Source organism: Drosophila erecta, unplaced genomic scaffold (assembly GCF_003286155.1).
Source record: "Drosophila erecta strain 14021-0224.00,06,07 unplaced genomic scaffold, DereRS2 tig00000279-arrow-arrow-pilon, whole genome shotgun sequence".
NCBI classification, from domain to species: Eukaryota; Metazoa; Arthropoda; class Insecta; order Diptera; family Drosophilidae; genus Drosophila; species Drosophila erecta.
The window spans coordinates 979,202-1,005,562 of record NW_020825216.1 but is presented as its reverse complement, the minus strand read 5'-3'; the positions used below and the strand labels follow the sequence as shown (position 1 = coordinate 1,005,562).

Genomic DNA, 26,361 nt, shown 5'->3' with positions numbered 1-26,361 from the left:
AAAAATAATTGTCCAAATATGGAATGTTATACCTCGTTGAGCTCGTAATTAAATTTCCAATCGAACTGCGTTCAAAAATGGAAACGCTAATTTTTTGCAATTTTTTGCAAATTTTGATGATGTTACCCCTTACAAAAAATGCGAAAATTGGCCGAAAAATTAATTTTACAAAATCCGTCAAAAAGTGATAGGGGTCGTTAGCAATGGTAATTAGCTGCTCAAAACAGTTATTCTTTTTTCTTTACGATCATTTTTAGCCAAGTTATGATTAAAATGCCCATCAAAAATATTTGAATTTTTGCCGAAATCCGTTTTTTCGAATTTGGGTCATAGAATAATCAGTTTTTTGGCCACAACTTGAAAAATAATTGTCCAAATATGGAATGTTATACCTCGTTGAGCTCGTAATTAAATTTCCAATCGAACTGCGTTCAAAAATGGAAACGCTAATTTTTTGCAATTTTTTGCAAATTTTGATGATGTTACCCCTTACAAAAAATGCGAAAATTGGCCGAAAAATTAATTTTCCAAAATCCGTCAAAAAGTGATAGGGGTCGTTAGCAATGGTAATTAGCTGCTCAAAACAGTTATTCTTTTTTCTTTACGATCATTTTTAGCCAAGTTATGATTAAAATGCCCATCAAAAATATTTGAATTTTTGCCGAAATCCGTTTTTTCGAATTTGGGTCATAGAATAATCAGTTTTTTGGCCACAACTTGAAAAATAATTGTCCAAATATGGAATGTTATACCTCGTTGAGCTCGTAATTAAATTTCCAATCGAACTGCGTTCAAAAATGGAAACGCTAATTTTTTGCAATTTTTTGCAAATTTTGATGATGTTACCCCTTACAAAAAATGCGAAAATTGGCCGAAAAATTAATTTTCCAAAATCCGTCAAAAAGTGATAGGGGTCGTTAGCAATGGTAATTAGCTGCTCAAAACAGTTATTCTTTTTTCCTTACGATCATTTTTAGCCAAGTTATGATTAAAATGCCCATCAAAAATATTTGAATTTTTGCCGAAATCCGTTTTTTCGAATTTGGGTCATAGAATAATCAGTTTTTGGGCCACAACTTGAAAAATAATTGTCCAAATATGGAATGTTATACCTCGTTGAGCTCGTAATTAAATTTCCAATCGAACTGCGTTCAAAAATGGAAACGCTAATTTTTTGCAATTTTTTGCAAATTTTGATGATGTTACCCCTTACAAAAAATGCGAAAATTGGCCGAAAAATTAATTTTCCAAAATCCGTCAAAAAGTGATAGGGGTCGTTAGCAATGGTAATTAGCTGCTCAAAACAGTTATTCTTTTTTCTTTACGATCATTTTTAGCCAAGTTATGATTAAAATGCCCATCAAAAATATTTGAATTTTTGCCGAAATCCGTTTTTTCGAATTTGGGTCATAGAATAATCAGTTTTTTGGCCACAACTTGAAAAATAATTGTCCAAATATGGAATGTTATACCTCGTTGAGCTCGTAATTAAATTTCCAATCGAACTGCGTTCAAAAATGGAAACGCTAATTTTTTGCAATTTTTTGCAAATTTTGATGATGTTACCCCTTACAAAAAATGCGAAAATTGGCCGAAAAATTAATTTTCCAAAATCCGTCAAAAAGTGATAGGGGTCGTTAGCAATGGTAATTAGCTGCTCAAAACAGTTATTCTTTTTTCTTTACGATCATTTTTAGCCAAGTTATGATTAAAATGCCCATCAAAAATATTTGAATTTTTGCCGAAATCCGTTTTTTCGAATTTGGGTCATAGAATAATCAGTTTTTGGGCCACAACTTGAAAAATAATTGTCCAAATATGGAATGTTATACCTCGTTGAGCTCGTAATTAAATTTCCAATCGAACTGCGTTCAAAAATGGAAACGCTAATTTTTTGCAATTTTTTGCAAATTTTGATGATGTTACCCCTTACAAAAAATGCGAAAATTGGCCGAAAAATTAATTTTCCAAAATCCGTCAAAAAGTGATAGGGGTCGTTAGCAATGGTAATTAGCTGCTCAAAACAGTTATTCTTTTTTCTTTACGATCATTTTTAGCCAAGTTATGATTAAAATGCCCATCAAAAATATTTGAATTTTTGCCGAAATCCGTTTTTTCGAATTTGGGTCATAGAATAATCAGTTTTTTGGCCACAACTTGAAAAATAATTGTCCAAATATGGAATGTTATACCTCGTTGAGCTCGTAATTAAATTTCCAATCGAACTGCGTTCAAAAATGGAAACGCTAATTTTTTGCAATTTTTTGCAAATTTTGATGATGTTACCCCTTACAAAAAATGCGAAAATTGGCCGAAAAATTAATTTTCCAAAATCCGTCAAAAAGTGATAGGGGTCGTTAGCAATGGTAATTAGCTGCTCAAAACAGTTATTCTTTTTTCTTTACGATCATTTTTAGCCAAGTTATGATTAAAATGCCCATCAAAAATATTTGAATTTTTGCCGAAATCCGTTTTTTCGAATTTGGGTCATAGAATAATCAGTTTTTTGGCCACAACTTGAAAAATAATTGTCCAAATATGGAATGTTATACCTCGTTGAGCTCGTAATTAAATTTCCAATCGAACTGCGTTCAAAAATGGAAACGCTAATTTTTTGCAATTTTTTGCAAATTTTGATGATGTTACCCCTTACAAAAAATGCGAAAATTGGCCGAAAAATTAATTTTCCAAAATCCGTCAAAAAGTGATAGGGGTCGTTAGCAATGGTAATTAGCTGCTCAAAACAGTTATTATTTTTTCTTTACGATCATTTTTAGCCAAGTTATGATTAAAATGCCCATCAAAAATATTTGAATTTTTGCCGTAATCCGTTTTTTCGAATTTGGGTCATAGAATAATCAGTTTTTTGGCCACAACTTGAAAAATAATTGTCCAAATATGGAATGTTATACCTCGTTGAGCTCGTAATTAAATTTCCAATCGAACTGCGTTCAAAAATAGAAACGCTAATTTTTTGCAATTTTTTGCAAATTTTGATGATGTTACAAAAAATGCGAAAATTGGCCGAAAAATTAATTTTCCAAAATCCGTCAAAAAGTGATAGGGGTCGTTAGCAATGGTAATTAGCTGCTCAAAACAGTTATTCTTTTTTCTTTACGATCATTTTTAGCCAAGTTATGATTAAAATGCCCATCAAAAATATTTGAATTTTTGCCGAAATCCGTTTTTTCGAATTTGGGTCATAGAATAATCAGTTTTTTGGCCACAACTTGAAAAATAATTGTCCAAATATGGAATGTTATACCTCGTTGAGCTCGTAATTAAATTTCCAATCGAACTGCGTTCAAAAATGGAAACGCTAATTTTTTGCAATTTTTTGCAAATTTTGATGATGTTACCCCTTACAAAAAATGCGAAAATTGGCCGAAAAATTAATTTTCCAAAATCCGTCAAAAAGTGATAGGGGTCGTTAGCAATGGTAATTAGCTGCTCAAAACAGTTATTATTTTTTCTTTACGATCATTTTTAGCCAAGTTATGATTAAAATGCCCATCAAAAATATTTGAATTTTTGCCGTAATCCGTTTTTTTCGAATTTGGGTCATAGAATAATCAGTTTTTTGGCCACAACTTGAAAAATAATTGTCCAAATATGGAATGTTATACCTCGTTGAGCTCGTAATTAAATTTCCAATCGAACTGCGTTCAAAAATAGAAACGCTAATTTTTTGCAATTTTTTGCAAATTTTGATGATGTTACAAAAAATGCGAAAATTGGCCGAAAAATTAATTTTCCAAAATCCGTCAAAAAGTGATAGGGGTCGTTAGCAATGGTAATTAGCTGCTCAAAACAGTTATTATTTTTTCTTTACGATCATTTTTAGCCAAGTTATGATTAAAATGCCCATCAAAAATATTTGAATTTTTGCCGTAATCCGTTTTTTCGAATTTGGGTCATAGAATAATCAGTTTTTTGGCCACAACTTGAAAAATAATTGTCCAAATATGGAATGTTATACCTCGTTGAGCTCGTAATTAAATTTCCAATCGAACTGCGTTCAAAAATAGAAACGCTTATTTTTTTTTGATATTTTTTGCAAATTTTGATGATGTTACAAAAAATGCGAAAATTGGCCGAAAAATTAATTTTCCAAAATCCGTCAAAAAGTGATAGGGGTCGTTAGCAATGGTAATTAGCTGCTCAAAACAGTTATTCTTTTTTCTTTACGATCATTTTTAGCCAAGTTATGATTAAAATGCCCATCAAAAATATTTGAATTTTTGCCGAAATCCGTTTTTTCGAATTTGGGTCATAGAATAATCAGTTTTTTGGCCACAACTTGAAAAATAATTGTCCAAATATGGAATGTTATACCTCGTTGAGCTCTTAATAAAATTCTCAATCAAACTGTATTCAAAAATGGATTGGATCAAATTGGATTTAAAATTATTTGTTTGCCTTTTTCCGCAAAAAAGCGAAAAATAACCGACGTATTAATTTCTATAGCTTTGGCGTTTAACGCACTATTGTGTGGTAAACTCTGATTAGAGCTCGCAATTAAAGTTAAATGTGCACTGGGCGTCTGGCAATCAAGTTGGAAAATCGTCGAGTACTTGATGACTAGCAATTAAAGGACCTGCTTTCAAAGGAGCCGCACACGCTCAGATTCCTGGTAACCACGACCAATGTGTCCTTGTGGCCTAAGTCGTGTCCGTTTCAGCCCTTCTTCACCGGACTTTCACCCATTTCCACTTTCTCCACCCGTTACCCAAAATCTGAGAGTGTTCGATTACAGCTTTGGTTTTTCGGTTTTCGGTTACGGCCTTTCAATTTGGGCTCTGACTTGGTCTTAAGTCGACTCGAGATGTAAGTGGTTTGCTCAGCTTCATCACGGCCCCTTGGCCCGACGGAATCAATAAGTGTGTGTGACATTTGTGTCACATTTATGTCCAGTTCCCAGCTCCCAGCTCCCAGTTCTCAGTCCTGGAGGCATTAATGTGTCCTGCCTTACGGCCCGGTCATAGTTCGTGTCCGTGTTCTTGCCCCTGCCGCTCTGGATGCCGTCGTTATGTCCGTATTTATTACGCCAACTCACTGATGCCCAAAAAGGGGCACTGCCACACTGGGAGAAACAGGGACTCCTATACACTTACAGATTCCTCTGGTTACTTCTCGCTGCTGACTTTATTAGTTTTTTTTATTGGAACTATCTATAAACAGTGATGATGGCCAACGATGATGGCAACCAATAATCATAATTAATTGTTACGATTTTTTCTGTGTGTCCCCGCCGATGGGCCACTTTCATCTGTCTCCGTCGCAGAGTCTGATTTTTCCGCCCACCCGAAGCAGACAAAATAAAGACATAAAAACTTATGAAATCTTTTGCTGGCAACTGTCACCGAATGTGATTATCCCGAATGATATAGGGGTCGATGGTGGCTTGTTAATAAATAGTTGGACAGGAAACCGGATTTAATGCGAGTCCTTGATGGCTCTTATCGATTGATTATCGGCCAGGCCAAAATAGCAAGCAAAAAAGTAAAAAGGATTCGTGAATATTGTGCTGCACAAGCCGAATGCATTTATGGCCAAATGGTTTTATTGCACTTCTGGGCCCCTCAAGGCATGCAGATGAGGCACCTGATCTCCGGATTTCGAATCGGATGCGATGCCGGGCTGAAGTGCGGGGTCCTTCGATTGGCTTAGCCAACTTGGACCGGCAATCCACTTTAATCGCCGTCAATGTCTGTGCCAACAGTTTGGATAATCCCGTAAATATTTATGCGCAGTTTGGCCCAAAAGCGGTTGGCCAAAACAGCAGCTGATGACAACAATGGCATAAATGGCATAAATGGTTTTACTGTTAACTCAACTCGCAAACACGTCGTCCATGTATCTCGACAATCGATAATATAGGATTCCGGCTGTGTGCAAGTCAAAGGAGGAGCAGTAGGTGGCCCGAACTTGATGCCAATTTAGTGCCAACTTCCTTGTGCGCTGCCGAGAATGTGGTTCAGTTGCCAAACGCACAGAAGTGCTTGGTGGGGATTAGAGTGGCAATGGGATAAGTTTGGGATTTTCACTAGGAATAATTGTAATTAGGAGATGATCGAGCAACGATTTCTTGCACTCAAAGTTAGTGTTTAAATGTTTAAATGTTGCATTAAGCGTTTAGTTTCAGCAAAGCAATCCAAGCTGTATGTAAGCATCTGTCACTATTATTTTACTATACTTCTTCAGTAGCCCGCACATTCCCAGCAATCAGAAAAGAAGAAAGCCACAATAGCAGCTGGCACTCAGTTGCTGTCACGATTCGGGCCAACTCCGTTTTGGCCAACACGGAGCACAGCTCAGTTCAGACCGGGCCAGCCGGGCATGGTCATTGGTCAAATGCGGCCAGGACCGCGTACGTGTGCGGCTGTCCATTTGCTATTTGTGGCCTCCAGCCCGCAAAGCTGGAGCGGCGTCGTCCGTTTTGGCATTGAAACAAATTGAAAAGTTGCGTTTGTCCATGAAATTGCACACACCGTTGTGGCCCTAATGGAACATGAAGGCGATACTCCGGGCCAGGCGATTACACCACGTCCCACACTTGGCCCTGTCAATAACTTCATTTCCGGTACAACGTGATTTAATTAACGATTACCATGCTGCCCTCGCCCCTCGCCCCTCGCCCCTCGCATCCTTGGCCAATTTTTTTATGTTACAATTAAGTGGGTTTCCTTGTGTGCGTGCCCGTAGCCCGTAGCCCGACCGCATTATAATTGCAGGACGTGGCCGGCGGAGAGGCGATGCGATCCCAATTGGGGGACACGGCCACATCATGCGGGCATAACCAGCTAATTCCGTATTAATTTCCCGCTCTGATCGGCATACAAATGCGCCCATTGCGATTCCATTAGCCGCTCGGCTGCATTCTGCATGCATCGGCTAACTTTTCCACTTCAACTTGGCCAGTTGGACCACATTAGCCGTCCGGAAACCCACGAAAGTTGGCTGCCTCCGCAAGCCAAGATATTTGAGACTGCATAGTTAAGAGATTTGTTGTTTAGCAAGGTAGCAACACAATTGTTTTCCGTGGGCTTGCCATCAATAAGTAAACTTACGCTTTCTGTGATTTATTGCCATTTCAGTAATGAAAATGCCTGCGCAGCATTTCATTTTAAATTTCATCTGGTTTTTATTTTTCTTTATACCTTTTATTTTATACATATTTTAACTTCACAAAAAAAATATTTGTTCTTTTTTTAATTAAGTTTTCATGCTCATATTTTTCGGTTTTTCGTTTGCTTTTCTTTTTGGTTCATGCAATTTTGCATTTAAACGACACTTCTTGTAGTTTTGAAACAATGTTTTGTTTTGCTTAGGTTTTTTTATTTGGTTTTTTTGGTTTTTACTGCATGGAAAGTTTGTTCGCTCGGTATTATCATTTAAAATTTACACCAAAAAAGATCAGCTATGTTTTACGACTAGTACATTAGTATATTGTGTATATACTCGTAAGTTTATCAATTTGTAATTGTGTTTATAACGTGGCTCAATCGCTTTTTGACGTTTTGACCCAGAAGACGTACATTCATCAATCGATTGATAACACTGGTAATTTCCTTTGTGGCTTAAAAACATCGTTCGGCCGATAACAATTCGGTTTTTGATATATAGTACTTCCGTAGGCCTTCTGGATTTCCCCAATAAATGTCGCACTTAGGCCTATGCTATGACATGTATTTTCTGCTCTTTGTATTCGTTTTTCTCTTCTTAGTTTTTCGTTTGGTTTTTAACACATAGTATATCGCTCACAAATAAATGGCTTATACAGTTTATACATTAACAACTGAAAATTCAAGTGGTTCTCTAAAACGAGAGTTTCTCTTCGTCAATACTTGTTTAATACTTACTTTCATTGGTAAAATTTGATTTCAACAGCTTATAAATTAGGAAAAAACACACACTTCATATGCATATATTTCTTTGTGTTTACAATTATTTGCATTTCACTAATCGTTAAGGCTTAGGCCTGGAAAATACTTGCAACTAGGTTGGCAATCCTCCAATTTATCAATTTTTTCTGCTTTTCTTTCTGTTTGTCTCTGTCAATTTGCCAACATTTCTTTAGGTTTTTCTATGTTTTTTTCTCTTGAAAATTTGACACTTTGTTTTTGAAATAGATTTTGCATTAGTATTTGATTGCTAATTCACACACAGACAAGTAAAGAGAGAGAGAGGGAGACAGTGATAGTTAGAGAGAGAGAGGGGGGAGTATTGTGTGTGTGTTAGTCTGGGGTGGGAGGGTATTATATATGTCATTTAGCACTTCTGTGGCTCCTTTTCGATATTGTCGTGCCCTTGATCAGACCGATCATATGTATATACTACATACATACATACATAGATACATATATGCAGTGGGAAACCAATAGTTCGAAGGATCTAACGTTGAATAACCTTGGAAGTGGGCAGAAAATCGATAACATTTATCCAAAAATAATACAGTTCTTCTTCAACTACGACAGCAACAGTTTTGTATATATGGGCTTTATTTATTGGACTCGGTTTTTCGTCTATTAAGAAGAGAGTTTTATTGTTTTTGAAAGCTTTTTGTGGGTGTTTCGGCTAAGGTACAAATTTGCTACAGGTTCAATCTAAGTGGAATAGAGTTATCATCAGCATCTCGGTTCGATTTTTTCGATTACTTCTGGAAGACTACAGCTAAGTACACAGCTATGTATTTAAAGGGTTTAAAAATGCAACAATTACTTTGAGTTTAGAGTTAATATAGAGAAAGATTTGTAGTTGGTTTAACGGCGAAAATAACCATTCACTAACTATGTACAACAAGATGTCCAATTAACCATTTTCCAATTATCTATTTCTAATAGTTCTCTGTTTATTTTCTGTGTGTCCCTTAGTTCTAGCTACAAAAAATTACAATTACACACCTATGCACTTGATAAATACCGTATGCCTGTTATATATCTATATATATTCTTTGTCTATATATATATATATGTAAATATAATATGCATATACAGCGGATATCATTTTATGCTACTTCTTTGTTTGCTGTGGTCCAATTTCTGATTCAAACATTTGTTTTTATTTGATTTAGCTTGCACACTCGCACACACAACAGGCACACACGCCAGCTGTATATAGTACATATTGCCGGCCGACTTGATGACATTTCATCACTGTCACTAATTTGCTAATGGAGAATATATGCGCAGAAACAGTACACTGAACATTACGCATACGCTCCGGGGAGCATTTCTCCAATTCTCCTTCACGTCGCTTTTGTATTTGCGGCTATTATTTTGATTTACACACTTACGCATTGGCTTGTGCATGTGTGTGTTTGTGTGTCGTGTGTTTACATATATTTCAAAAAGAAAGTCAAACTGGTTCCGATTTAATGTAATTAGTATTTTTTCCTTGCTATTTTCTTTTTGTATAAATATAGTTTCTGTGTAGTTTAAATTTCTCTCTATATATGTTTCATTAAATCGTTAAGAGTAAGTTTTTAGTTTTAGTTTTAGTTTCATTGTGTAAAGCTTTCGTTTCGTACATTTTCAATATTCAATGGGTTCCGCGTAGGATGCGTGCACTCACACATTGCCAATTTTCATATACCTGTGTTTTTGGGGTCAAGCAGTGGCACTTCCGGCGCGACAACGTACTTACACTTGAGAACAGCGCTGCACTGCTTGCATCCCTTTAAATGCAACCCAGACAATTATGCCGATAAAATCGTGTTTTCGTTGGCCTTTCCAATTTTTCCGCACACTTTCATTATTTTTGCAGTTGCACAAACACATCCATAATTGCATATTAATGGACGTGCGGTACCTGGATTTTTATTTTGGCAGATTCGCGTTGTCTTTCTCGCTACGCATTTCATTTAGTTTCTATGCAAATTTCTGCACATGTGCGTGTGTTTATTTAAGCAAGTGTGCGAGTTATGTGTGTGCGGGCCAGGATGCGAGAGAAAGAGAGAGAGAGAGAGAGAGAGAGAGAGAAAGAGAAAAGAGAAAGAGAGAGAAAGGGAGAGAAAGAAAGCAGATATTTTAATTGCCATACACGAATTTCAATTCCCATGCGTTTGCATCCTTGTTGATTTTGCCTTGCAAGTGTGCGGGTATCGGTGTGTTGATGTGTTGCTGTGTTGGTGTGTTGGTGTGCTGGTGTGTGCGTGTCTCCTTGGTGTGTCCAATGTGGCATAATGAAAACAACAACAAAAGCATGACAAGCAATAACATTTAGCAAAAAAGTTAACGCTCAGCAAACTGCACAACAGTTTGAAGAAAACGAATTTCTATGTGAAATAATGCAAATCGAATGGAATTCAACTGGCAGCCTTTTACATTTATCCAATAAAGTAGAAAGCTGCTTTCAATTAAAACAATTTGGTTATTTGACTCACTTTTCGGCAAAGACCAATTCAATATTCAATTTGCATTTGAATGACAACAGCGTTTTTGTTAAATCCAATTGGTGGGCTTAAATTGGTCTGTTCATTAATCTGCATATATATAGTTTATTTAATACGATTTCTGCGTATTTTACAGAATTTAATTAACGAAATTACAGCATTTCATTTTAGCTTTTAGTCGGAACAGTTTCAAGAAAAAACCATCAAGTGAGGCATTTAAAATGTTGAAAGTTATTCTGATAAAAAAAGTTTTCTCTCTAGCTTTCCCGCTGCACACGCATACACATTCAAACTCACACCCACACACATTAAGCTTTATATATATCAAGCATTTTCGTTTGAGCAATTTTCTCCCACACGTTTCGATAGAATCATGAATTTTTTTACAATTAATATTAAGGTTTTTTTGTGGTTTAATATACTTTGTTTTCCATCACAGCTAACGGCAATTTATTTAACTCTAGGACATCTAACAACATTTCTAAGAAGACTTTTCTGGCCACAGATAATATAACTCAAGGAAACATAAAGTATATATATTTTCGTTTTTGGTTCATTTTCACTTATATTTTCTAGAAATTTTTATACGTATTTAAGACTATAACACATTTCACAGTTTGCAACATCAATCGATACACACAGAGAACGTTTCAAAATTCTTGTAAACTTCATTTGGCTAATTATAGTACAAATTATAGGATAAATCGGAAACATAATGCACAGTCGGGCGGATCTCAGCTTTAGTATCCAATTATATTTTGAAATGTATGTCGGACTCCATATCTATGATAATGTATTTACAATTTTGTAGCTTTTTTTACAAAGTTTTCTTTTATGGTAGGCAGGTAAACAAACAGTAAAAAACTAAAATGCCATTTATAAACCAAAGATAAATTAGAGTTTAATTACTAAAGACAATAAATATATTATTGTTAATAATAATAAATTTGTGTTATAACTTTAGCTATTACCAATTTAGATTTTTCAGAGATCCACCCTGAAACACACATACATATATAATTATTTAAGCACAAAATATATATATTGTATACATATATTCAAACACCGAATCGGGAACGCATTTCACTGGGGGATGCCACGCAGATCTCTAGGGGCTTAAAATGATTTGAATTCTCCTTTTGGGCGCAAAATTGAATTGCTTGCATTCTGGCATACTCCCAGACGTTGGCCATCAGTTTGAAAATGATTTTAAGCATCTAGAGATATTAATGCCATCCTTTAAGGGGTTTTTGACTGGGGTGCAATGTGGCTGGTTGGTTGGGGGTTGGGTGGTGCTGGCAAGGATACTCACTGCTCACCGCGATTAGCAGGAGACACCCTGCTTGGCCACCGTGTACCAGGTGCTCACGGTGACCAGCGACGGCGAGTCGGGGGTGGTGGGCGGCTGTGGCTGCTGCGGATCGACCTCGACCTCGACCTCGGCCCCGCCCACAATCACATTGAGTGGCGGAAGGGGGTGCAGTTCGGAGGGCGGTATCTGTGGCGGTTCTGCTGGTGGCGCAGGTGGTGCAGATGCTGCTGCTGCTGCCGCTGCTTTCGATAGCGGAGCAGCTGGGCATGCCCGGTGCTTCCGCGGGCGGGACTTGCTCTTGGCCTTCTGGCTCTGTGACTGGGGGTGATGGAAGTGCATGGGCTGGGGTGTGTGGAGGTCGCGACCCACCTGCGGCCCCACCTGCGGACAGCGGAAGCGAATGGCCTGCTCGTTGGCCACATTGATGTCCGGCCACCGGGTCAGCTGCTGACCATGGTGACCATGGTGACCCTGCTGGCCCTGACTGTGACCCTGTTTGCTCTGGTGGCGCTTCCTGCTCTTGCTGCGCTTGCGCGACTTGGACTGAGACTGCGATCGCCGCCCGGATCTGGGCTGCTGCACCACCGACTGCGGCCTTTGGCAGTGGCGGCAGACAAAGGACTTGTACTCCGCCTCGGAGTCCTCGTCATCCTCGTCAGCCTCGTCCTGCTGCTCGTCATCCTCCTGCTCCGCTCCGTAATCATATAGGACATTGCAATTGAGTGTTGTTCCAGTGGCCGCCGAGGCGGTGGTGGTGCTGGTGGTGCTATCGCCATCCATGTCGATTATGTGACAACAGTTTTGATGTCTAGTGCTATGTGGTTGCTGCTGTTTTTGCTGTTGCTTGTTCTTCGTCTTGTGGTTGGACTTACGTTTCTCTGGCTCCTGCTGATGCTTCTGATGCTGCAGATGCTGCTGCTGTGCCGACTGCTGATGTCGCCGCCGCCGGGGCACCGTGTACTCGTCGCCCTTGTCCGTCGGATATGGTCAGAACGCTGTGTCGAACACGGACATCGACCGGGAGATGGCGTCGTCATTGCGACAGGCCTCCAGGAACTCCTCCAGCGTGACCACGCCATCGCGATTGGTGTCCATTTTCTGGGGATAAGAAGTGCATGTACTGAGCAAATACATTTTAAATAAAAATATTCAAATATCAATAGTTTTTTATAGCATTTACTTTTGTATCATATTTTTGTGGCATTTTAAAGGAAGCAACAGTGTGCACAGACCGCTGAGTGCCCACTGCTTGCCAGCGGCACTGCTTTGACGCACTGCTTCCGCTTCCGGCCCCAAAACGAGTGCTATGGAATTTTGATTTAGAGCGTCGGACAGGAGGAGTTTTAGGAATGCGCCATGAATGATCCCGGCCATCTATCATCAATTTCACTCTGGCATGCCGTTGTTCAAGAGCTTTCGCCGCTCGCATTTGATGCGCTCAATTTATTCGGAATGCCAACGACCGCTAATGACAACGCGTGACTGGCAAGCCAAACAGGACGATGTCCTGCAGATGATGCCAGGCTACCCTAACCATCCACTTTGCCCGCCTGAGTTTGCTGGCCGGCAAATTGAAATAGACAATTTGAATTTGCATAATGCAAAGTAAATAAGTTTCATGTTCGCGAGTCAAATTCAAATTGTACGCGCGTAATTAGCATAAATAATGGCCGCGAATTGCCCCGGTATTTGGAATTCGGGGATTTTCTTTTCGAGCTTCGGCGCCGCCGACTCACCTGGAAGATCTGCTCCACCTTGCCCTTGATCTTCTCCTCCTCGGGACACTCGTCCGGCAGGCGGCCCATCAGCTCGTATATGGCAGTTACAATGTCAGTCATTTCCTCCCTCGTAATGAAGCCGTCGCCATTGATGTCGTACAGCGAGAAGGTCCAGCGCAGCTTCTCCTCCACGGAGCCGCGCGACAGTATCGAAAGTCCTTGAACAAAGTCCTGTGACAGGAAGAGAAATAAGTTGGCATAAATACGGCTGCGATGCTGCTGCTGCTGCTGTTGGTGTGCGGCGAAATTACAGGTATAAAAGAAATTGAAAATATGTTTTAAGAAATTGCTCGTAAACCGCAGCGTAGTACACCTGCGTCCAGCACTCCAGTTCCATGCGTTCACAAAATATTCCATGAGCATCTACTATCATTGCAACCTATATTTTATCCAGCTTTTTCTGTATTATTATTTCTAGCACTTCGTGCTCCAATCTCATGTAATTACTAACTAAAAAGTTCTTCTTAGTTTCCCTCGACTGTACGCCCCGCTTTTTCTTGTTTTCGGCTGCTGTTGCTGCCGCTGCTGAAGTGGACATTTATTTCTATGCTTTGCATGACAAATGTACCTAGATAAGAACTTGCAGGAGAATGGGCAAAGTTTTTACGATCCCCGGCCCCCTTTTCTGTGCCCCAGGAGGTGTTGAGGCATTTTGGGAATGCCACAGCTGACGGCGAAGTGAATCTTGCTTTTGCATACCGAATGGGAGAGCCCAGAAATAAGGGGGAAAGGGAAACAGGAAATAAGTGGAAAAAAGGAGCAGGAATAGGAATTCGGATAGGAGCATCATTTGTGTCTTGTTCTCTGGCCATTTGGGCAATTGCACCGTCCGACTAATTTATCAAGCTGGAATAGAATGGCACAAAAAATTGCACGAAATTCAACGGAAACGAAGCAAGAAACTTTCACTATTCGACGTGGACAAATTGCCAAGTGGCAAGCTGGCAAAACAAGCTGAAAATTGAAAATTCGAAGTGAAGTTTGCACTCTGGCCGAGTGATTAAGCGGATTTATGATAGTTTTTCCTTGCTGCCCGATGCTTTGCACTGCATAATGGGAGTGAATTGGTCCAGGGAGTGGATTGCTAACAGGGCAATCGGGTGACTTTGAGCTTCTCCTTGTTATGCTCATTCAAATGCTCATCCAAATGCCAAATGGCCACGATGGTCGCACAAAACGGACAAATAATTTCTCAGTTTGAGAGAAATTCCGCTCAAATTTCACGACAATATTGATGTGAATGCATGTTTAATGCCGTGTATTTAGTTATGCAGAAGTATTTTGAAATAATCCAAGAGAATTTCGTCTTTATTATTACTTAACTTGCTTTTCATCGAATGAAGGCCTCAATTTGTTCGAGGCTATCAACAGTTTCCCATTTCATTTGCGCAATTCGAATGGCTTGTGAGAATTGACCAGCAGGTCGGCACCAGTTTTATATTTCAGTCGTTTATTTCACAGGGTTTGTTTAAGTGATCAAAACAAACTCAAGTGTCATGTTAACCTGCTTGCTGTACTCCACTGCTTGCCAAAGGCGTCCTTTTCGAATCCTTTCTACGCAGTTGCCATGCAGTGCAGCTGGCTGGCATCTCTATGTATGCATGCATGCTCGTTTGTGCGTCTGTATGTCTTTTATATTTATTTCCCCCTGCTGGCCACCGCCACTCGATTGCTTTTATCTCGCACACTTGAGCAATTTATCTTTTCTGCCAGCGTAAACAGGTCGCACACTCTTTTGCCGTTTTACCCCTGGCATATTGGCCCTGCCCACAATTTCACAATTTCACAATTTCACAATTTCAATATGGCCCTGACAGGTTTGCTGTTATCCTGTTATCCTGTCTTGTGCTTTTTGCTTTTCTCCCTAGCCGAAGCCATTTACTTCTGCCTCCACTCGGTTGGCAGTTTAATAAACGCGACTGTCATGCAAATCGCGCATAAAACACCTTGCAACAATATGTGGAACTTAATTGAAAAGCGGAAGACTACTTAGTCAGAGCGTCACACACAAAACTACGGAATTACTGTTGTGCGAGTGGGATGTGAAAGGGGCTCCTAGGGGGTTAAGGGCGTGGGGGCAGCATGGGTTAAGGGCGCTTCTGTGTACATGCTTTATATCGAGTACGTGCCTCGTAGTCATTACAATTTTGAGGTCATTATTCAACAACGAAAATGGCGAGCAGGCAAAAAGGCAAGAGCCAGCAAAAGATAAGCTGTCGGTGGGGGGGAAAGCCGGGAATGTGGGAAAGCGGAAAAGTGGGAAAGCGGGAAAGCGGCAAAATAGAGATGGACGGCTGACGTGATTGCGATTATTTCCAGCCAGACACTCGAGGATGTAACGCTGACTGCAATGCAATATTGATTTCTAAATTGCGCTCTACTGTTCATAAATGCGAGCAAGGCTTGCAAATTATCCAATAAAGTATTTATGGACTACTGTGCGCAGTGGACTGAGCTGTTTGATTGCCCCATGCCATTAAATATGGCGTTTTTGTCATAAACATTTTAGCATTGCTTTCAAGTATGAAATATGCTAATAATATGTAATAAATTATTAGTTGCAGATGCAAGCTGGCCATCTATGCCAATATATTTCATTTAGTTGAAAGCCCCAGGCTCTTTTTATCCGTGTCACGATCTCCTCTCTCCCTCGCTCTGGAGTTTATCCTTTTTTGCCAGGATGTCCCATTGTTTGACTTGGGTTTTGCGTTTCTGTTTAGCTGCCTTCCCCGGTATTTCCTCTCCTGCACTTCTGTGTTCTGTCTTCTGTCTTTTGTCTTCTGTCGGAGTGTCTTGCGCTCGCCTACTCGTATTTTTCCGACTTTGCCCATGTTTTTCATTGTTTTCCCCTACGACGTTCCCGAACCCCTGCCCATTAAGTCACAGTGCCTGACAAAGTTGGCGTTAAAATCGCCATAATTCATCGTTTCAGTGGCAGAGTGTATGTGTGCGTTGGTGTGTGTGCGTTCATGTGTCTGTGAGCTTCCTGTGCCCCCAACTGCTTGCTCCTCTGACAACCGGAAGTGGAGTTCATGCTCGGACATGCAGGGGCAGTCGCCAGTCTGTGAAAAAAGCGCAAAATACAAGAAGCATGCCAAAAAATAGACAAAATCATTCGCAATTTGCATGCGCCGCGGGGCAGCGGCGGTGGCTCCTCCTCTCAATTCGCGAAAATTTATTCGGTTTTTCCTCATTTTTCTACCCCTGCTTTTTTTCGTTGCCAGCTCTTGTTTTGCATTCCACTCGCTGCAATAGAAACGTTGACAATGACAGTCGACAGTCGACAGCAGAGAAACACGCGAGTGCGCTGCAAACTATAGATTTTCCCCCCTGGCCACCAGCATTTTTATTTCAATTTCGAGACATTCCACTTTGATTTCCGAACTTCGAGCATTATACTTTTCGGTATCTTGACACTTTTCCCCTCCAGCCAAAGCGGGCGGAAATGTGTGAATATGCATTTTCCATATTCCATGACCGCTTGCAGCTTTTCCCGTTTTTGATGAACAATAATTTTGCATAATTCTCAAAGAATGCTACTATCACATCAAAAATGATGCCGCATGCTGCAGTGCAAAGGAGCATTTAAGGAGCTAAATTATTACTAAAGCATGCTGAAATTTAACAAAATCCGCCTTTGCTCCCACCAAATACACTTGCTCCTCGACGCAATTCACTTGGCCTTCCCCAATGACCAAACACTTTTCGGGACCCAAAAACTTTAATGTCCTTTAAGATGGATGGGTTGTTGCGGGGGGCGGGGTATTTTAATGCGGGGCGTCTGGCGTCTGAGTGTGTACTTTGCGTATTACAACTTTTATGCTGAGCCAGTTAATAGAGCGCTTAAACATCTATCTGGCGATACTCTTTGTTCCCCCGACTCTTTGTCCCTGCTCGCTGTCACTAATAAACCGTAACTAAAGGCGCTTACCAGGCCGAGAAGAAGCAGTTGCCCCATTGACCTCGGCTCGTCCTTCTTGTTGTTGCTGTTGCTGGTGTTGTTCTTGGTCTTGGGGGCGATTTGCAGCGTCATTTGGCGCCATCCCCTTTTCATAGCCCCCCATTTTACCGCCCCTCTGAGCCAAATCAGCTTCATTTAGAAACTCACGATGCCACACAACTTTTGCTGCTAAGCTGCACTGCGAAAAATCGGCAGGAAAGTGTGGTGCGACATAGTAGTGCTCACAGCATTGAAAAACGAAAGAATATAAGAGTAAGATGTATGTATATCATATAAATTAAATGCCACCGAAGAAGCGCTTTCTTAATAAATGCCAGGGAATAAAAGAGAGTTCTTCTTGCCCAACAAATTAGTTTAAGTGTTGCTTATTTTTTCGCGCTGTGCACCCGACTCAAACCCAGCCAAAGCAAACTGTACTCAACTCGACTCGGCTGTCAGCCATATTTTATACTTAAAATGTCTAAAGTAATTTCATTGTACTTAAGTCGGCAGAGTCAGCTTCTGTTCCCTTCGCCTTCGTGTGGAACCACCTTTCACCCACCGGCCACCACCCACCGCCCACCACCCACACGCACAACTCCCACCCACCGGGTGACCTCAACAATTTCACTTTGCGCCGCATCATCGTGCGGACATTAAGAAGAGGCGCACCGAGTAAATTAAATTGAATTGCTAGAGTCTGTGTACTCGAGTCGATTCGAGGCGAGTGGAGTGCTACGCATTTGCCTGGCCATTCAATTGGCAAGATTAATTATCGATAACGATAGCCGGCGACGAGCGGCAGGCATGCGATTCAATCACAACTATGGCCACACTCCTCGCCGCTCAATTATGTAGTTGGCCATAAATCTGACCACTGCTTTATTATCTGACGGAAACTGTGTGCAGATGCGCTGGGAGAAAAAAGTGTTACCTTTTCGCAAGGGTAATCATCTTAAAACTAATTACAATTAACTGCAGCAACAACCATAGCTGCTCTGCTCAAATTGGCATCATTGATGTTGTTATATTTTCTAGAATTCTGATATCCTATATTTCCTCGCAGCGTAAGCACTCACGACTGGCCAGCCATTTGGGTAGACGAGTATGTCAGCTCCCTAGTATGGTGCTTCCCTTAATTGCATATGGCAGCGACAGAAAGAAGTGGGCGCCACAAATTGTTGCACAAAAGTTGATTTCTAAGACAATTTCTCAATTTCCTCCCGATGGTCCAATCTAAATCGCAATTTTGCCCAAGGACCGAACTCCATTAGTTGCTCTTCATTGAAAGCGAGATTGAGATTGCGATGAGGAGACCTGGTCAGGATCCCAAACACACACACGCACGCACACGCACACGCACGCACACACACACAGCGCACACGGAAATGAGCTGCTCATTGCTTCCCATTGCATTTCTCAAGCTTGTCCCTGGCCGCAGGCCACACTTTGATGTCGCACGAAGGGAGAGGGCCTGCGAAAATTCCACAGATGTGAAAAGCTGGGTGGCTACATGGCACTTTTCACATAGAATTTGTGGATATCATTAGGGCCAAGGCTAAGTTTCGTTAATCAATATGGAAATATTTCACAGAATTTTTAAATTCAGCCTGGCACATACCAAATGTGTACCTCAACTTTAAGATATTTCACTGCTGTTAAGCGGCTAATTAAGGCATGTATCTATAGCATTTTGGCGAGTTTTCTTCTCTCTGTTTATAGATATTAATAGTATTACAGGAAGTGTATCAACTTACCTCGAAGCTGACAATGCCGCTGTGATCCTGATCCAGTGTATTAAATACATAGTGCGCGTATAAGGTTGGATTGGCTGTTTATGTTGGTTGTGGCGCATTGTCGACGTGGTTGGTTGAATGAAAACAAGAAAAGAGGGGCGTTAAATAAGAACATTCCGCGGGTTGGCTGCCAAATGCTGGCAAAAGGCGACCAATTAGGTCTCAACTGAAGCGGTTAAAGTTTTGGTAACATTATCAAATGAACGCTAGACATACAAACACATACACACACATATAGGTGAACAAATATAATACCACAGAAAGAAATAATAAAGCTGAATAATTGAAAACATAGAATGATAAATTTGTGAAAATCGTATATTTTCCAATCTTGCAGGACAATAAATCGGAGTCCTCTTATGCAGTAGCATAATGAATTCTGCACTGTTTTTTTCCAGTGCAAGGAAGCGATAGCGGTTCGATAGTTAGATGGTAGAAAGATATGACAGCCCCTTCTTGCTTCGCAACTTCTATGTGGGTCGTCTTCACTGGGTAAACTTTAGCTTTTCCTTTCAGTTTTGTCAACCGCAAAAGTTTTTCCATGTTTTCGTTCCAGTTGCTGTTATTATTTGTTAGTATGTGTGCTTTTTGTCTTTGCTCTTTATCAGTGCAAAATTCAACATTTTTTGGGACTCCGGGTAGCCGAAACTTTCCACCGAATGGCGGGGAGGGGGTCAAAAGGGGATGGAAAACAGTTTGCAGCTAATTATGCGAGTGTCTCCTGTGTCTGCTGATAAGAACTGCTTGCGCACACTGCTTGAAGCTGATTTTGAAAAAGTGTTGCCTACTTATGAGGGCATTGCCAGTTTAGGGGAGTTTTCCCCTTCGGCTAGAATTTCCAGCCTTGCTATCGCGCTTTCCGGCTTTCACCAAAAGCACTTAGCGCACTTAGTGTCCCCGCCGCCTTTTTCGCTGTCAGAAAGATTTCTTTATCTGGCCATCACATAACATTTTGATTATTGCGCTTGCTCTCACTTGCTCAGCTACTTTTTTACGATTCGCGTTTATGTTTACGGCTTCATGCCAAAGTTTTTTTCTTATGTCTTTATACGCTCACAACGTTTACACCTTTTTGGCAAGACGTCACTTCATAAAGCCCCATCAAATGACATTCGGGGCAACAAGAAGTCATAAAGCCAAAGTTCAGGCCATTGACGAATTTTGTTGCACTTACTGTTTGCAGTCGATAACTCAATTTGGTAGGAAGCTTACTAGCTTGGCAGCTTGCTTAGTGCACTAAGTTCTTAGTCCATGAGCTTTTTATTGAATCAAATGCTATCTTTGATTTATTATGATTACGAAATTTAAAAATTTACATATTTGACATGTACTACAGATGCCCATAAAGGAACATATTGAAATCAAGATCTCCACCCAAGCAAGTATGGACTTCAACTTTAAGCTTGGCAGCGCCTTAAAGCCGTGAGTCGCACTGTATTCACGTACCGCGCGGCTGTATAAATTTATTTGTCCAAATTTATTGTCGCTATTTGATGCTTAATGTGCTTTTATGACGCATGACGCAGGGAGCCACGCCCACAAGGTCACAGCTCAATGGCATCTGTTCCTTGGGTTTTTTGTGTGCTGTGCCAAATCAAAAATGACTGCAAATGTGCCATGTAAAAATTGTTATAAAATTTGCGCAGAAATTTGCAAAGGAAGCCGCGCGAAAAACAAAGCGAAAGATAAAAAAGCGAGGAAAACAGCCCAAGTGATAAATCACCAACTTTGATGATGATTTTTTCTTTCCGTCTCGTGCGTGTGTGTGGGTGGGTGGGTCGGTATGTGTGTGTGTGTGTGTGTGTGGCAAAGCAGCTTATCAAAATAAAAAATGATTTCATTATTTATTTTTCATCAGATAACGGCCGACATGATGAAGAATAAGAGGCGTGCTCGGGATTGGGAGCAAATACATAAGCCCCATGTTTACTGCGAATTTCTTGTTTCCGCTTCCGTCTGTCAATGTTGGCCTTGGCCACCATTGTAGCCAGTCAAAATAGGTTTATTATAATAATTCAGTGTCGCAACATGTGTAGCAATAACTTTTCCCGAACTGGATTCAAGCGGCCTTAACGAAATTTATGGCCCATGTCTGGCCGAATGGCGAGGTGCAAAGGAATTCTTTAGTTTGTGCGAATCAATGGAAATTAATGGGAATTTCTCAACTTGCTTAGCTGATAGGTCTGCGCAACAGACACCCTTTCGTAATTTAATATATTTAATCAGCCGTTTGCGGAAACTGTTCCGCTTAAAGTAAGTCCCAGCAATTTGTCACATTTAAACTAATGCGAAGATTTGTCACGTTAATCTAATGGAAAGAAGTCAAAAAAGCCTAATTTGGCTTTTAAGAAAATTAGCTACAAACTCAGCCCTTTCCCACAGCTTTCTTTACATTTCATTTCTTTGACATACTTTTTTTGCCATTTTTTCTGGCAACAAACCCTTATCCCAAGCCGAATTCCCAGCCCGCAGCAGACCCTTGCCCGCAGTAATCTATCAGGAATTCAGTTAGTTACCGGCCACTGAGAGAATCCATTCCCCTTTCATTCTCGGTCTCATCTTCAGTTTCAGCTTTTGCAAATGTAAATGTAAATTGTGCACAGGCAAAAAGCACGGCAAAACCAAAATGAAAAAAAATAAAATAAAAGTACAAAATGCAGAACAAAATTTCACTTGTTGTTCAAACGAGGTCAAGTGGGTGGCTTGGCTGGCACGCCCCCTCTGCGACCGCGACTTGTGAAACATGATTTTGCTTTTTATGCTTTTTGCTAATTTGCTTTCTGCATTTCATATTTTCAGAAGCCAAGGGCCAGCTTGGGCCGGCCAAACAAAGAGTCGCCTTTTGGCCAGTCTGAATATAGCCGAGCGTCGTCATTAGCATCATCCTCGGGTTCCCAATCCTCCCAGTCCTCCACTGCCCAACCAGTCTGCCAGCCCATCCTCTTCCCTTTCATCATCATCGTGCTGAACTGGCTTTCCCCGATGATCATCCGCAACTCTTTGGTGGCCCCGCCCATGGGTCATACAGTTTTATCAATGCCTTTTGCCTTGGGTTCACTTTCCTGGTCACGAAGGCTGGGGGCTAAGTGCTTGGGTTGGTGGGAAATCTCCAGTCAATTGCCATTTGTTTTGTGGTCCTTTGCTAATCGTAACTCTCATTTTCATTTCCATTTACATTCGAATTCCGCTCTTATTTTCCGTTTCCGCTTTCGCCCCGTTTAGCCCAAAATCAATTGGTGTTAAGTGTTAGAAGCGAATGGCAGTTTTGGGATGGGCTTAAGTTGTTACTTGAAAAGTGAATGTTAGGTGGCAAGCAACAGATATGAAACAAATTGTAGAAACATAAAATATAGAAAATACGTAAAACATATTCACACAAACACAACAAAGAGCTAGTTTGCAAAGTCAACATTAAATTCTAGATTATATGTACTAAGGCACAGAACTGGAACACACACATCTATATCGCTATCGATATCGATACCGATATCGTTATCGAGATCGGGAGGTTGCAAGTCGAACTACACAATGTTTTGGTGGTGACTGTACTGTTTGGCTAGCGTGTGAGACCGATAAGTGCTATCGGCTAATCGCTATCGCAATTTAAATGGCGCTAATGCAGATATGTAGGAGCAACAATACAGTAAGGCAGGCGTTAGTAATCACTAGTTCAAGTCAGAAGGGTTAACGAAACAAAGTATACTGTACCGCACGAACCTCCCTGTGGAAAGAACTGCGAGTAGATCACTTTGAAGGTGTCCTCCTTGACGACGCCCGTCGGGCACTCAGCCTTAAATCCCCGGTAAATTCGTTTGATCTCGTCTTCCGTGAAGCGTGTGGCGCGGCTCAGCGCACTTAGCGAGTCGGGCCTGTACCTGGCCGGCGTTTCGAACTCCTCCAGTTCCGAATCTGCAAATTCAAGTGGACGGTGCACACATTAAACGGGTTGCAAAGCTTATGTTGGTGTATAGCAAAAGAAATAACGTTTCCGGGAAATTTAACAGGGAAGGTATCAAATCAATTTCATTAAAAAGTTGTTGGCCAGAATCTTGCGCACTTTTTTGTTGACAATGATTCTCAGCATTTTTCACGAGCTTACAAACTGAAAGTCACGAGGCAATGACGCTGTACAACTTTTAAAGTATCTTAAATATGCCTTAAAGGAATATATGTACATTGGTTCGAATGGTTCAGTGCAGCAAAATATTTTATATTAATTCAACAAAGTCCCATTTGAGAGCTTTCCTAGAAAATTGTCGTCCTTTTGCTTCGGAAACAAACCTCAAAAGGCCTGCAATTGTTGTTTTTTGGTTATTTTTCTTTAGCTGTCCAAAGCCAGAACTCTGAGAATACAAATTCTTTTAAATTTTCTGGAGCAGTTGTCTGATGTACGACAAATCCGCAGCATGAATACGTTCGTTGCCTTTGGGGCATGTCCTAGTCCCAGCTTGCTACTGCCACAAGTCCCCGTAAGAAGCCCCCTAGAAAACCCCTCGAAAGTCCTTTCTACAGCACCTCCTTTGCCCAAAAAAAAAAAAAAAGCGACACACGCGATTTTGATCTGTTGAGTCGCTCGAAGTGTTTGAATTGACTTGCCAGTTGCCTTAAGTATCTTGTACTTTGGCTGTCGAAAGTTTTTCGCCGAGCTGCCTTCATGGGCGGCGTGGCAGGTGTCAAAGGGGGGTTATCAGTGGCGGTTGGGTGGTTTCCTCCCAAAAAGGTAAAAGCCGCTTCAGTTTTTGTTGTGCCTCGGTCTGACTTTGACTTTGGCGTCGGCGTCGGCGTCGGCGTGTTTCCTTTTCAATGGTGAGCGGCAAAAAAAAAAATGTTCTTTGTGGCTGAGGCGCCTCAATTTTAGTTAATTAAAAGTTTTAACCTCACACACGCCCACAGCGACTACTTCTAACTGCACTTCAAACATTTTGGGGCTTACTTTCTATACAGTTTTGTAAATCAGAGAAATTGTGAAGCCAGTTGTCAGTTAATAGGAAGCAAGTAAAATGCATATTTGGCCCAATTTTAATGAATTCTTGCTTAAATTCATGGCAAATATATTGGCAAGTTTATACATATCCATTTTTCAAGCTAAAAGTTCAGATAAAATCTTTTTTTTAGTGTTCATGCAGTTAGTTGCACACACAGAGAAAATTTGGTGAGTTGAGCTCACGCGCTTGACAAATGGCTGCTTAAAAATGCATGAGGCCAAGCAGCGGGGAAAACGGGGGGGAAAAGCGAAGGGAGCGGAAGGTTCAGGGAGCAAGAAGGGTGGGGTGGGGGAGGCTGTACATTTTCTCTACGCAAGGGCGTTGAATTGTTGGCCCTGCTAAGCGCCCGAAAAGCAGGCTTCCACCTAGAAACAAAAGGAGGGAAAGTGGAAAGGGAAAGCTAAGGGTAAAAAATGCATTGGGGGGTGGAGGTTGGGTTTTGGTCTGCAGACGACGGCCTGCAGTTGTCGTTCCCTTTGGCGTTAGTTTTTAATTTGCTTGCTGGCTTACGCCACATACATGTGTGCAAATGCATTTTCATTTTGGCCAAAATGGGAGAGTCAAAGTCGGGCGCTTATATGTATATTTCGTTTCACTTTCCACAGCCGCCGCCCACTGGGAAGGAATTTAATCAAAAGCGAAAAATCTGAAGGCAAACAAAGTAGCTTATGACAAATGAAAAAATATTGGAATATGCATATTTTATATTTTTGAGGGCTTTCGCCAGAGCCCAGCAGCATAAAATTCCTCTTAGTTTAACTAATTTACTTCAATCGGGTTTTCTTTGGGGTTTCCTTGGACATTCCTTGTGGTTTTCCAACTGACACTCACTTTGTCTGTTTATGGCTTCCTTTTTATTTCTCGTTCCCATTTGCATTGCCATCTTTTCTGTCGTTACAGTAGAGTGGATTTGCATTCGCATTCTATTGGGGTTCTGCGTTTTATGTCTCTGGCATCGTTTGCATCTCTCTCACATTGTGAGCAAATTGTTGACGAAATGCATTAAGTCTAATATATATTCATGTGCAGCTGGCAGCTGGCAGCTGGCATCTGGCGTTTTGTTTGGCTTTAATATAGCAAAAAGTTTTACTTCAATTTTTCTCGCTTTCCCCTGTTCCTTGGCTACATTTTTTATTTGGGTCTCTCTTTATTATCAGCTGCTGGCGCTGAATTCTCACGTGAATGTCTAAATTATTTGTGCGACAAACAAAACGGTTTGCGTTGATGATGCGACAGCTGTTGGGCGAAAAACAAACGAATTTCTAACAAAATAAATCGCAAACAGCGCCCAAATGCAGGCAACACTTTTTTCCGCCAACTGCTTGCCGTACAGGGTAAGCAGTGCATGCTAGGCCGCTTGACATTATTTAACTTGCGATTATTCTCATGAGTGCTTATGCTTATACGCTGAGTAGGAATATTCCTGCAACATATTTAAAGCTAAAAGTGAACCGTGAATTACTCATATTTCGAACTACTGGGTACTAGTCTCTTCCAGCTTTGCCCTTAATCGCTTTGTGGTTTTTGTTTTGGTTTTTATTTCGATGCCACCTGCTGGGGTCAAGGTGTGAAAACACATGCCTCATTTGGTGTGGGTGTCTGGGCTGCTGGGTTGCTGGGTTGCTGGGATGCTGCCGCGTGGCAACTGTGGCCTGGCAATTGGCAAACATAACAATAAACAAGAGGATGACAGTGGCAGGGCATTTGCGGGCAGTTGGTGCATGGATTGCCATTGTTGTCCGTGTAATTTCAGATAGAGCACAAAACAACCGAACACAACTGCAATTGCAGTGCCACCAGGCCGTGCCACGCCCACATATTTGCCGCCCACCGCCCACTCACCCACTCACCTCATCTTGCATGAGTTCGCATAATAAGTTCCTGTTTATCTCGACTCGGTTTGCGCTTGTTTGCCCAACGTTGTCTGCACTCGCTCGCTTAGCCCTTTCCCCTCTTCTCCAATCCGTTTCCCCTATGAGTGTGTAAGTGTGTGTGTGTGTGGCTGCGCAGGTGTCATGTTTCCGTTTCCGCTGCAACAGGGGCAGCAGCAGCAGCCGCCAGTCAAGTGCAAATATATTTGCATGCTGCACCCCACCCACTCGCAAACAGCTGTGCCCAAAATAATAGTTGTCAATTAATAAAGAACTCGTATATATT

The 26,361-nt window shown here is 41.0% G+C and overlaps 1 protein-coding gene across 2 annotated transcripts in view; it reads right to left on the bottom strand.

Annotated features, from left to right (window-relative positions):
• Positions 1-11,463: 11,463 nt before the first annotated feature.
• LOC6551424 overlaps positions 11,464-26,361 on the bottom strand; it is a 75,045-nt gene continuing 60,147 nt past the window's right edge. For both annotated transcript variants that reach the window (XM_026982991.1, XM_026982990.1), the window contains 5 exons: positions 22,937-23,128; positions 19,181-19,254; positions 13,442-13,654; positions 12,714-12,803; positions 11,464-12,665 (listed from right to left, as the gene is read on the bottom strand). In XM_026982991.1, the coding sequence (XP_026838792.1) occupies positions 11,718-12,665; positions 12,714-12,803; positions 13,442-13,654; positions 19,181-19,254; positions 22,937-23,128 (1,517 nt within the window). In that variant the 3' untranslated portion in view covers positions 11,464-11,717. The remainder of the gene's footprint in view (positions 12,666-12,713; positions 12,804-13,441; positions 13,655-19,180; positions 19,255-22,936; positions 23,129-26,361) is intronic.